General features: G+C 41.3%; 1 protein-coding gene across 2 annotated transcripts in view; it reads left to right on the forward strand.

Annotated features, from left to right (window-relative positions):
• The window catches only part of tmem132e (transmembrane protein 132E), a 206,776-nt gene that overhangs the window by 80,493 nt on the left and 112,350 nt on the right, over positions 1-13,933 (forward strand). For both annotated transcript variants that reach the window (XM_078422769.1, XM_078422770.1), the window contains exon 3: positions 3,721-3,864. In XM_078422769.1, coding sequence (XP_078278895.1) covers positions 3,721-3,864 — 144 coding nt within the window. The remainder of the gene's footprint in view (positions 1-3,720; positions 3,865-13,933) is intronic.

Below are 13,933 nucleotides of genomic sequence, written 5' to 3' on the forward strand. Positions count from 1 at the left end.
CGTCCCAGATTCACTAGTCGCACCTGCCTGCGTTTGGTCCATATCCCTCCTAACCTGTTCTACATATGTACTTGTCTAACTGTTTCTTAAACGTTGAGATTGTCCCAGCCTCAACTACCTCCTCTGGCAGCTTGTTCCATACACCCATCACCCTTTGTGTGAAAAAGTTACACTTCAAATCCCCTTTTTTTTCACCTTAAACCTATGTCCTCTGATCTTTGATTCACCTTCTCTGGGAAAGAGACTGCATCTACCCAATCTATTCCTCTCATAATTTTATACTCCTCTGTAAGATCACCCCTCATCCTCCTGCGCTCCAAGGAAAAGAGTTCCAGCCTATTCAACCTCTCCCTATAGCTTAGACCCTCTAGTCCTGGCAACATCCTCGTAAATCTTCTAAGTACCCTTTCCAGCTTGACAACATCTTTCCTATAACATGGTGCCCAGAACTGAACATAATACTCACTAACGTCTTATAGAACTACAATATGACCTCCCAAATTCTATACTCAATACTCTGACTGATGAAGGCCAATGTGCCAAAAGCCTTTTTGACTACTCTATCTACCTACGACTCCACCTTCAAAGAACCATGCACCTGCACTTATAGAGTCTTAGAGTGATACAATGACTGCGACCTGCGCTTGGTCCATATCCCTCCAAACCTGTCCTATCCATGAACCTGTCTAACTGCTTCTTAAACGATGGGATGGTCCCAGCCTCAACTACCTCCTCTGGCTGCTTGTTCCATACACCCACCACCCTTAGTGTGAAAAAGTTACCCCACGGATTCCTATTAAATCTTTTCCCCTTCACCTTGAACCTATGTCCTCTGGTCCTCGATTCCCCTACTCTGGGCAAGAGACTCTGTGCATCTACCCGATCTATTCCTCTCATGATTTTGTACTCCTAGATCCCTCTGTTCTACAAACCAGAACCTTACCATTCACTGTGTAGGTCCTCCTATGTTAGACTACCCAAAATGCAACACCTCACATTTCTCTATTAAATTCCATCAACCATTCCACACCCCACCTGGCCAATCGATCAAAATCCTGCAGCAACTTTTCACAACCGTCTGCACTATCTGCAAAACCACCCACTGTTATATCATCTACAAAATTGCTAATATTGTCTTGTATGTTCTCATCCAAATCATTGATATAGATGATAAACAGTAACGGGCCTAGCACCGAACCCTGATGCATTCCACCAGTCACAGGCCTCCAGTCCAAGAAGCAACCTTCCACCAACACCCTCTGCTTCCTTCCATGAAGCCAATTTTCTATCCATTTAGCTATCTCTCCTTGGATCCCATGCAATCTAACCTTCCAGAGCAGCCTACAATGCGGAACCTTGTCGAGTGCTATAGTGAAGTCCATATGTACCACATCTACAGCTCTGCCCTCATCGACTGTGGTGGTGGGCCGGATCTCCAACAACGATGAGAAGGCCTACCGGGAGGAGGTGGCTGATCTGGCACTCTGGTGTCAGGACAATAGCCTCCTCTTGAATGTCACTAAAACAAAGGAGCTGATTGTGGACTTCAGAAGGGCTAAACATCCAAGGACGTACACGCCACTGGAGATAAATGGGTCTATTGTGGATAGGGTGAGCAATTTCAAATACTTGGGAGTCCGCATCTCAGAGGATCTGACGTGGGCAACGCACATTGCCGCACTGGTGGGTAAGGCTAAGCAGCGCCTTTACCACCTTAGACAACTGAGGAAATTCAGAGTGTCGCTGAGGATCCTCCATTGCTTCTACTCTGGGGCTGTAGAGAGCATCCTGTCCGGCAACATTACAGTCTGGTTTGGGAACAGCTCTGCCCAGGACAGGATGGCCCTGCAGAGAATAGTGCGTTCGGCAGAACGCACCATGGGAACTACACTCGTCCCCCTGCAGGACCTATACATCAGGAGGTGCAGATCCAGAGCAAGCAAGATCATGAGGGACCCCTGCCACCCCAGTAACGGACTGTTCCAGATGCTACGGTCAGGCAAACGCCTCCGCTGTCACGCTGTGAAAACGGAGAGGATGAGACGGAGCTTCTTCCCACAGGCCATCAGGACTGTCAACTTTGATAACCCCAGAGACTAAATTTTTGTCGACACTTTTTGTGCTATGTTTAGTAACTTATTAACTTTATTTATATGCTGTAACTGTAATTATTTTTGTGCACAACCCGCAGGCATTGCCACTTTCATTTCACTGCACATCGAGTATGTGTATGTGACAAATAAATTTGACTTGACTTGACTTGACTTGACCTTTTTGCTCACGTCTTCAAAAAACTCAAACCTCTGTTTGCATTTTTCATTTGAACTCTCCAGTTCTGAAGAATGATCAGCAAACCAATGCACACTCTATTTCTCTTTTCACATATGCTGCTTGACTTGCTGGGTATTTCCAACAAAGTTTTTAGAATTTCCAACACCTGGAATGGTTTGCTTCTCCAATTTGAAACACAAAGTTCAAATATTTTTGCCCTTTTTTTCCTCTTCTGTCTTCTTCCGTTTACATGTGTAAATGTCACCTGGGTGCAGTGCAGAAGCTCCCTTGGACTTCTGCAACGCACCTTCTGAACCTGTGATATTTACGAGCATTTACAAGTAAGCTTGAGCAAGGAAACACTGTATCAAACAATATCTGTGGGAATATTTTCACTGCAGATCAGCATCAATTCAAGAGCACATTATGTTTTCAAGTGTACATAGATAGTAAAATGAATTATAAAAAGATGTTCAAAGAACGTTAACCATTTCCCTGAATAATGTTTTCCCGTGATAGGTCAGTTTCTGGGAGTTTAAGGTGATTTTGATCGTCTTTGAAAATTCTGCTGAGATTGAAAGATGGAATAGTTTGGATTTGGACTCAATAAATTTTGATTAAAAATGGTGTTATGTCTGAATTCCTGCTTCATTTGCTCTTTGTCACTGTGGATGTCCCCAATAGTGGCTGGAAATATAGATGCGCAATGTCACTTCTCTCCAGTGCAATGCAAATGTAATTTTTTTCTCCTTAAGTGAAATATGATATCAACCATTTGCAAGTAATTTGGCCTGACTTCAACAAGGTATTTCTAGCATTCCTTGTATGATCATTTGTCTTCCATTCTGCTCTTCGGGGAAAACTTGGTTTAATACCCAAGTTCTGGTTTAGGACACCTCAAGATAAATCATGTGCTGGAGTTCCTAATCTGCATTTCTAGATTTTGGAATTGATTTACTCAGACACTTGTCAAGTGGTTTGAAAATTTTAAAGAAACAAGGAACTGCAGATGCCGGTTTACGGGAGGAAAAAACAAAGTGCTGGAGTAACATCTCTGGAGAAAGTTGTTAGGTGATGTTTTGGGTTGGGACCCTTCTTCAGATTGAAACAGTTTGAAATGTTTTCAAGGCTCATCATGTTTGTTCAGTTTGTACCACTTTCTCTACTACTTGCTCAATAGTAACAATTAAAATATTCTTGATTTTTGTGTTTATTACAGCAAAATTTGAATTGATGTATTGATTGAAACCATTTAATGAATATTCTGGCTTAGGTTGATCAGAGATTTGTAAAATGTATTTATTCAAGATTGTTAGACGAATAGGTGCCATTTTGATATATTCAGAATCAGTGATGTCATTGAGCATTTCACGAACCTTACAGTGTTGTGCACATGTTAAGAGTTCGATTGTCTTTGTTTAACTGAAGTGTTTATTTAATATATTGCAGGGTAAAAGCCAAAAAAGGAGTAAACTTGAAAACAATGTGGCCCAAAAAACCCGAAACCTGGCAGTTGACATCCGAAATCGTGAATGGAGGAAAACATTCCACAGCCACAGTGGAGATGAATAGAAAACAAGGAGTCTTCGATGGGTGAGAAAAATTTCTGCAAATATGTGGATTTGTCATGTATCGTGTTTTAGCGTGAATTTTTATTGCATTTTTCTGACTATTGGCCATGACATTGACAGAGGAGTTGCAGAAGCTTATACATTGCTGACCAGATTTGTTGCAAACTTGTTTCTATTGAAGTCAACTTTTTTTTAACGAATGAGACAAGGTAAGAATAAGGAAAGGTTGATTCTGTTGTTTCAGCACAACGATCTTTTAGAAAGTTTTAAACCCTTTAAAATGTAATCACTGGAGAAAATGTTAGGTGACTTTTTGGGTCAGAACCCGTCTTCAGACTGAGTGTATTAGGGGGAGTGAAGACTGAAGCTCGTTACCGACCTATGGTGAAGGGGTGGGGGAAGGGATTGTTTGCAGAAGTTACCTAAAATTAGAGAATTCAATGTTCATACCATTAGGTTGTAAGCTGCCCAAGTGGAATGTGAGTTGCTGTTCCACCAGTTTGTGTGCGACCTCACTATGACAATGGAGGAAACCTAGGACAGAAAGGTCAGTATGGGAATGGGAAGGGGAGTTGAAGTGGTTCGCAACTGGGAGATCCAGTAGACATTTGTGGACCGGGCAGAAGTGATCAGCAAAATGGTTGCTGAGTCTACACTTGGTCTTGTTGATGTACGGGAGTTCACATATGGAACACTGGATGTAGTAGATGAGGTTAGAGGAGGTGCAAGTAAATCTATCTCACCTGGTCGGACTGCTGGGATTCCGAGATGGAGTCAAAGGAGAAGGTATAAGGACAGGTATTACCTCTCCAGCAACACAGAGGAAGGTACCTGGGGATGGAAGAGATGAGTAAACCAAGGAGTTTCGGAAGGAGCCGTCTCTGCAGAAGGCGAAAGGGGCGGAGATGGGAAGATGCGATTTGTGGTGGGATCTCGGTGGTGATGACGGAAATGTCAGAATATGATGGATCCAGAGAAGGGTGGGGTGAAAGGTGAGAACCTGACGAACTCTGTCCTTGTTGCATCTGGGGGAACGGGGCAAGACCAGAACTCTGGGGCATGAAGAGACGCGTGTGAAGGATCCATCTATAACATCCAGGAGGAACTCACATTCACTAAAGAATTAGGTCGTCTCGGACGGATGTCCTCGTATGGAAAGTTTCATCTTGGAGGCCAATACGACGGAGATGGAGGAATTGAGAAGAGGGTAACTTCTATACACACCACCTTCCTCCCCCCACCCCCACCCCAAAGTCCATTAACTAGCTTCACAGTTCGTAACTATGAATCATCTTGGGCTCACACCTGTTTATATATCTAGCCTTTGTCCAACAATCTGCCCAACAGGAAATCGCCTCACCTGACATCACCTAAACCAGCATCTGCAGTTCATTTCTATTACCCTCATAAACCCTCATACAGTCTTCTCTGTGTGAAGCTACAGGAGACGGGAATGGGCATCAATGAGTTTTTACCATGGAGAAATATATGAAGACTGAAGAACCTGGGCAGTTAATGGAAATGTCTGTTGCGGAGGTGCTGAATGCCCCAAGGCATATTAAGATAGATACATCTCCCAGGCCTGATCAGATATATCCGAGGACACTGAGAAGCTAGAGAAGAAATTGAAGGTGTTCTGCCCAAAATATATGAGTCATCGATAGACATGGGTGAGGTGCCAGAAGACTGGAGGGTGACTAATGTTGCATCTCTATTTAAGAAAGGCTGCAAGGAAAAACCTGGAAACTATAAGCTAATGAGCCTAACATCTGTGGTAGGCAAATTGCTGGAAAGGGTACCGACGATTAAGATAGATATGCATTTAGTTAGATGGGCTGATTAGAGATATTCAACATGGTTTTGTGCATGGGAGATTATGTCATGAATCTGTTTTTTGAAGTATCCAAAGTAAGGTTGATGAGGGTAATGCTATAGACTTATTTACGTGGACTTCAACAAGGCATTTGATAAGTTTCTGCATAATAGGCTGCTCCAGAAGGTTATATCGCATGGGATCCTGGGAGAGCTAGCCGACTGGATAGAGAATTGGTGTCGCTGGAGGAAGCAAAGAGCGATGTTTTTCAGATTGGAAGCCTGTGACTGGTGATCTGCCTCAGGGATCAGAATCTGGAATACACTGCCTGTCGTTGTGTTGGGAGGAGGTTCCATTTAGGTGCTCAAGAAGGAATTACTTAAATGATGGAGAAAATTTTCACAGAGAAAGTGTTGATCCGTGGAAGTAAAAAGTTCTTCTGGTAGAATCAAGAGGATGTGTGACTTGTAAGGGAACCTGCAGGTGGTGGTGTTCCCATGTATCTGTTGCTTATATCCTTTGTGGTGTGCTTTTATCCTTTACTGATATGGGAGGGACTCTTGGTGTAATCTCAGTGAATGACTGCAAACCACTTTCTAGATAGTAATATGCTTAGTGGGATAATAAATTCTTGAGTGACTTTCCATTGAGTTTCTTTGAAAGCCAAAGTAAGTAAGCCAGAGGACAAAATGAAAGTGGAACGGCAAATTAATATAAAATGCAACTGGGTTCTTGGGGTCACTCAAAACTGACATCCTTTGCTTGTTTTCAAATTTCTCCTAATCCGCAGACTTAGTACCCTTTTTGGCAGTATAATAAATCCAGTTAACACTACCCTCAAACTATTTAGTTTGTCACAGGGGAACCAATTTACTTATGGAGTTTTATTGTTTCTCATTGGGATGTTTATTGTAAATTATGTAGGTGCCAATTAAATTTCTAATGATGTGCCCAGTTGAGGTGATCTCAAATTAATTAGTTAATTTTTTAACACTTAATCTAGGTACACTAACAACATTAAAATTGCATGAGAGATTAAAAAAAATAATGTCACACACAATACATTCTGCACCCCAGATATGAGTATGTTACCAAGGAATTTAGATGCCCCATCCTTCTGCTCCGGTAGTCCTGCGTCCTTCTACCTGGACCTCTGACTGTAGCTCACATTGCTAACTCCTACGACTGAACCCCATGGCTGGACTCCTGCTGGATCACGTACCCCATTCCCCTGTACTTGCATTGCTTTAGCAGTTACCTTTATAATTAAGCATGAATGTGAAGGTAATATCTACCTAACCCTCACCTGCCAAGTTCCAAGCCATTACAGGTCAGTTCCTTCCTCGCGCAAAGGCAAAGTTTTTTTCAGACTAAATGCAAATATTAATATTCCATTCCTTTTTAACTGTGCAACTGATTGCTGAGAGGTTAGGGTAGATAAAGCAGACTGGCTTATGCTGTCTAGAGTTTAGAAGGTTGAGAGTTGATCAGGGCCAATGCACGGATGATGTATCCCTTGCCAGAAATGTTTTGAACCAAGGGTCAAGCGGTCAAACTAAGGGATAGAACTGAGACGAGAAGAAATGTCTTCTCTGTGAGGATGATGAATCTATAGAATTTTCAACCCACATGCATTGTGGTGCCTCAGTCAGGGAATATTATTGAAAATGGAGGTAGGTTGTATGATTTCAGGATATCAATGTTTATTGGGATTAGTACAGGAAAATGACCCTGAAGTAAAGATTAGTTATGATTATTGAACAATGGAGCAGGTGAAAAGCTTTCTTCTATTTCTCTTTGTTATGTTCTTACGATCAAAAATGCGGTTAACCCATAACATTTTTAGTTGTTCAATAATTCAGTAGTAATGAGTTTACTTGGAATACTGGCCACTATTTTCTGACCATGCTCCTTTTAAACTAAGTTCCTTAACAAACCTGTCTTTTTTTTTGTGCAATTAACTTTACATAAATTTAAGAGTTTGTTTTCAGTCTGTGGAGCATTGATGGAACTGATGGAAATACATAAAATTATTCCCTCAGTGGAAATATCAAATAGTAGAGGGTATAGGGGAGAAGACAAACTTTAATAGGGATTTACAAGGCAAGATTATTTGGACACGGAATGGTATGTGCCTAGAACACAGTGCCAAGGAAAGTGATGTATGCATATACAATAACAACGTTTAAGAAGCATTTAGAATGACACAGGAACCCACAGGGAAGTGAGGCAGAAGTGCAATTTAAATAAATTTCATGATCAGCACAGGAATCATGGGTTGAAGGGCATTTTCCTGTGGAATATTGTACTGTTTCAGATTTTATATCACTAGCTTTAAAGTAAGATTTATTTTTTTATACCTCTTTTGATATTTTGCTTTGAAATTATTAATCAATTTAGTCTTTTTAACAAGACCTTATTGGGTGGGGGTTTTCTTTTGGTGATTTATATGTCTTTTATCAGTTACTTATAATTTTATTAGTAACCATGTTCAATGTGTTCTCTGATCTCTTATCCAATGTAATTGCCCAATCCATATGAAGATTGTAATCCTCCATGATTATTACATTACTTTTGTAGAGGCTCCTCATTTCTTGATTAGCATCCTGTATACCACTTCTGCTATTACTCTCGACCTTCTAAGTCAAGTTTTTGTAGAATTTTGATCAAGGTGATTTTTCATTTCTGTCCTTGTGTCATTCTTCATTATTAAATCTAATCTCTCCTCCTCCATGCTACCAACAGCATCACCACTCACATTTTGTCTGTTATTTGAAAATTCAAGTACCTGGGAACATTTAGTTCCTAATCTTGGAAACCATCCAACCATGCATCATAATGCCTATTAGGTCAGACCCATTAATCTTTATTTGTACCATTAATCTGTCAAACTTTTTCTACAAATGTTCCATGCAATTATATTAAGCACTTTTAATTTTAACATGTTATCATTTTGCTGTAATTTGTAGATGGGAGATGGTAAATTACTTTTCTCTTGTCTATCCAATTGTAACTGGAAAACTTGGAATACATCTTATCCCATTCTGAGGCAATTATCTTTGTATCTTGCAAGTATTGGCACATGTCCGTTAAAATTTTTAAAAACTGCAGGGTCTGCAAATCTAAAACAAAAATAAAAAATGCTGGAAATACTCAGCAGGTCTGTTCTCATCTGTGTAAAGACAAACAGAGCTAACGTTTCATGGTGAAGAACTCAAAAAGAGGCTCATTAAGATGGAGGAAGGATGTGGGGGGAGGGGGGGTGGTTGTCTCTGATAAGGTAAAACGGGCATGACCAGCAGAATAAGATGTAAGCAAGGTTTTGTTCAGAAATACAGCATGGAAAGAGGTCCTTAGGCTCATCGAGTCCACGCTGACCATCGATCACCCATTGACACTAGTTCTAGGTTATCGTACTTTATTCCCTACACACTCAGCCAATTATATATGGACCTGCATGTCTTTGGGATGTGGAAGGAAACTCATGCGGTCACAGGGAGAGCGTGCAAACTTTGCACTAAGGTCAGGATTGAACCTGGTCTCTGGCGCTGAGACAGCAGCTCAACTAGTTGTACCATTGTGCCGCCTATTTGGTTATCTGGCCAGTGAGTGAACTGGAGCAATTAAAGAGTGAGAAGATAGACCAAAAAAGCTAAAAGGGCACCAGAAAATCAGGCTTGACAAACAGTAGATCAGGTACAACCTAAATAACAGCAGTCATATTCTCTAATTATTAATTCAAAGTCCTGGAAAACAATCGAGATCTGTGTTCAGATCCCACTGTGACAACAGTAGACTTCAGTTAGAATTTAGTTAATAATATGGAATGAAAAATCAACAACTGATCTTGGTAATGATAATTGCCAAAACTGTTGAATTGGCGTAAAAATTAATCTAATTTACTGATACCCTTCAGCAATAGAATTTTTTTGTTTGTACCCAACCCAGTGGCAGAGATGCTAATGGAGAGCATTCTTAGGAATAGATTTACTTACATTTGGAAAGAATAAGCTAATTAGGGACAGTCAGCATGGTTTTGTCGGCAGGTTCTATTTTACGAACTCAATTGAGATTTTTAAGGACTTGACGAAGGTGATTGATGAAGTTAGGGCAGTGGATATTACCCACATGGATTTTAGGAAGGCATTTGATAAGTTCCTCATGGTACGTTGATCCAGAAGATTAAGATGCATGGTGACTGTTGTTTGGATTCGGAACTGGCTTACCCATGATCATATTGAATGGCGGTGCAGGCTCGAAGGGCCGAATGGCTTACTCCTGCACCTATTTTCTATGTTTCTAGAAGACAGAGGGTAGTGATGGAAGGATGTTATTCTGGCTGGAGGTCTGTGACCAGTGGTGTTTCACAGGTATCAGTGCTGAGACCTCTATTTTTAATGATATATATATATATATACCTTGGACATGTATATAAATGAGTTGGTTCATACGTTTGCAGATGACACTGATATTTATGGAGTTATGAACAGTGTGGAAGATTGCCAAAGTAAATAGTGGGATATTGATCAGCTACAGAAATAGATGGAGGAACGGCAGATGGAGTTTAATCTGAGCAAGCGTGAGGTGTTGCACGTAGGAAGATCAAATATAATTAAACACAATCACAATAAAACTTTATTAGCCATACGAGGAACTTCATTTGCCATACAGTCATATCATATCATATATCATATATATACAGCCGGAAACAGGCCTTTTCGGCCCACCAAGTCCGTACCGCCCAGCGATCCCCGTACATTAACACTATCCTACACCCACTAGGGACAATTTTTACATTTACCCAGCCAATTAACCTACATACCTGTACGTCTTTGGAGTGTGGGAGGAAACCGAAGATCTCGGAGAAAACCCACGCAGGTCACGGGGAGAACGTACAAACTCCTTACAGTGCAGCACCCATAGTCAGGATCGAACCTGAGTCTCCGGCGCTGCATTCGCTGTAAGGCAGCAACTCTACCGCTGCGCTACCGTGCCGCCTAACAATAGAATATTGCTCATAACAATAAAAAGCAACAGGACACACAAAATACATTTTAACATGAACATCCACCACAGTGACTCCTCCACATTCCTCACTGAAGATAGAAGGTGAAAAAAAAGTTCAATCTCTCCCTTCTTTGTCCTCCAGCAGTTGGGGGTTCTAACCTTCCATTGACGGGATGATCTTAATTCCGTAGCCGGCGGCGAGCCTTCCTCATTGGGGCGATCAAGCTCCTTCATTGGGGGGGATCTCAGCTCCCCCGCGCCGACGATCTACCCCGGGTCGGGACCAGTCGAACCTCGTGCAGCTTTTGGAGCTCCCAACCAGTCTCAACCCGAGACTGTGAGCTCCTGATGTTAAAGTCCGCAGGCTGCATTGGAGCGTCGATCCTAGGCAAGGGATCGCAGGCTCAGATGATAAGTCCCCGCGGGGACTCAAGGTCAGTCCCAGGCAAGACCTCCAGCTCCGTGATGTTAGGCCGCAGAGCGACCAGAGATACGATCCGGAAAACAATCGCATCTCCGGCAAAGTAAGAGATTGAAAAAAAGTTTCCCCCGACCCCCTCTCCCACCCCCCACATAAAACAAACCAGAGAACATTTACACAAACTTTTAAAACTTACCAAAAATAACAAAAAGAGTTTGAAAAGGACAGACAGACTGTAAGCAAGGCAGCCATCATGCGGCGCCCCCTGGTGGACAGAAAAGGGAAAGTGTACAGTGAATGGCAACCCCCCCCAACAGCATTGATGTACAGAGGTATCTTCCTTCTGGGAGAAGCTACAGGAGTTTGAAAGCTCAGATGTCCTGACAAAAACAACCTCATCCCCCTTTGCTACTGAGTCTTGACCAATCACGTCTTTCATATCACCTTCCTGGAGATACTGCCATGTACTCTTACTCTAAACTCTTCCTTATTTTGTTGTTCCATTATTGCACTTTGATATTCTTTTGCACTAATTAGTTTTGCACTACAGTCATACACTATTCTACTGCACTGCGTTTCTTTTATTTATGATTGTATGTAACATTATTGTGTGTATGTTGTTTACTCTGAGCTTCATGTGAACAAGGAATTGAATTGCACCTTAGTATATCTCACAATAAACAAATCTAATGTAATTAATATTATTTATTCTGTTTAATCTGAATAGAGATTAGCATAGGCCTTAACCTTAAAATTTGTTTGATTAGAACGCATTGTAATTTAAAGGAACTATATAAAAAGTCATCTCAATTTTTAGACTTTGTTCAGCAAAACCAGATCTACTTCATTCAAACATTGTACCATAAACCTACTTCTCACAAAAATCTTCAATCCTTTTAATAAACTCTCAGCTACAATACTTCAATGCACGCTACAGTACTCCCATAACCATTCGAATGCAATGAAGCTAAATATAACTTGAATTGTTTACAAATGCTTACTTAGTTTCTGACATTTTGGGACCCAACCTTAAAGTCTTGAAAAATCATCTTGCATTGATGTGTTCAAATTAACTGATTCTAGCACTAGTAATGTCATTTGACCTTGATCTACGTATTTTTTGTTTGCTTATTCATTTTTCAAGGACTGCTTTTATTAGCTATTGATAATTGTCATTGGCAAGATGTCAATGACCCACCCTCTTGAATTTCAGCAGTCATTCTGATATTGGTGTTCTCATAATGCTATTGCGGAAGAGGTTATAGGATGTAGTCTCAACAACAATTATGTAATTCAGGATTGCATTGACTTGAAGAGAAAACTTCAGGCAGTGGTGCTCGTGTGCATCTGCAGCTCCTATCTTTATAGTTGAGATCACAAGTTTGGAAGATGTCACATTAAGCCTAGGTAGACGAGTATTCTGTTAAAGATGCACGGTGCAGCCATGGTGTGATGGAGGAAGTAATTATTTAGAGTGGCGAATGGATGCAAACCAAATGGGATGCTTTGTTTAGCACAATGTGAGTTTCTTGAATGTTGTTTCACTCAGGAAAGAATCTCATTATGCTCTGAATTGTGCCTTTGGATGGTGGAAAGGTATTGTAAAGTCAGGATTGATTCACAGATAGCAAAGAGTAGGAATAAAAGACTATTTTTGAGTTGGAAGTCAGTGACAGGCTGGATGCTTCAGGGATCAGTGTCGGGGTCCCGACTATATCCATGATTTGGATGAGGGAATCGACTGTAATGTAACTAAGTTGGTACAAAGCTGGATGGTAATATGAACTGTGAGGTGGGTGCAGAAAGCAGATTTGAGATTATACTTGGGTGAGCCATGATTTTTCTGAACCTGGGTGAAAAGGGCCAATTGATCGATTGCTGTTCTTAATTCATATACATGCTTCAGGGGATGCAGAAAGATGGAATGAATGGATGAGGGAATATAATGTGAAATAGTGTGATGAGCTTCACTTTGTTGGAATAATCAGGAAGATAGATTTTTTATATAAATGTTTAAAAAATATATATAATTGGGTGGCAGGGGCTCTGGATATATTTTTGAAATAAGTTTATTTGCGATGGAGTTCTGGATCTCAGGCACGGCCGGAGCTGCCAGATCCATTCCCATAGCCGTCTTCCGCAGGCGATCAGCGGGTTGAATTTGCCCCCTACATCCGAGTCTCTGGAACTCCGGCCCGGTCGGAGCCAGCAGATCCGTTTCCACGTCCGAATTTGCTGGTTGATATCTCGGTTCCTCAGCTGCCTCGGCTGAAAAAGTTGAAAAAGTTTCCCCCAACACCCCTCCCACCACCATACATAAAACAAGCTAATGAACACAAAAAACATACATTTAACACAAACAAACAACAAAAGAAGCAAGGCGGCCGTTGCTAGCGCGACCCAGTGGTTTTCACATGACAGATGCTCCCCGACTTACGATGCTTCGACTTACAATATTTCGACTTTGCGATGGTGCAAACGGCAGCGACCCATAGCGATCTGCAGCTCGCTTCCAGCCACGTGATCAGGTCCATTAAGTGCATTTCGACTTAAGATATTTTCGGTTTCCGATGGGTTTCTCGGAACGTGACCCCATTGTAAGTTGAGGAGCACCTGTACTTGTAAATGATGGAAAGGGTTTGGAGGGTCAGGACATGAGTGACTCACTGTTAGAAACCAGCTTCTTATCTGCTCTTGTATTTATTGTATGGATGTGGCTAGTACTGTTAGTTCCTAATCAGAGGTGGCCTCCAGCCAGTTGATAGTGGGAAAATTGTCAATGATATTGTCATCAAATCTCAAGGATCAGTGGGAAGACTTTTTCTCATTGTAAATGGTCATTACTTAGAA

This window comes from Rhinoraja longicauda, chromosome 26 (assembly GCF_053455715.1).
Source record: "Rhinoraja longicauda isolate Sanriku21f chromosome 26, sRhiLon1.1, whole genome shotgun sequence".
Classification (NCBI taxonomy): domain Eukaryota; kingdom Metazoa; phylum Chordata; class Chondrichthyes; order Rajiformes; family Arhynchobatidae; genus Rhinoraja; species Rhinoraja longicauda.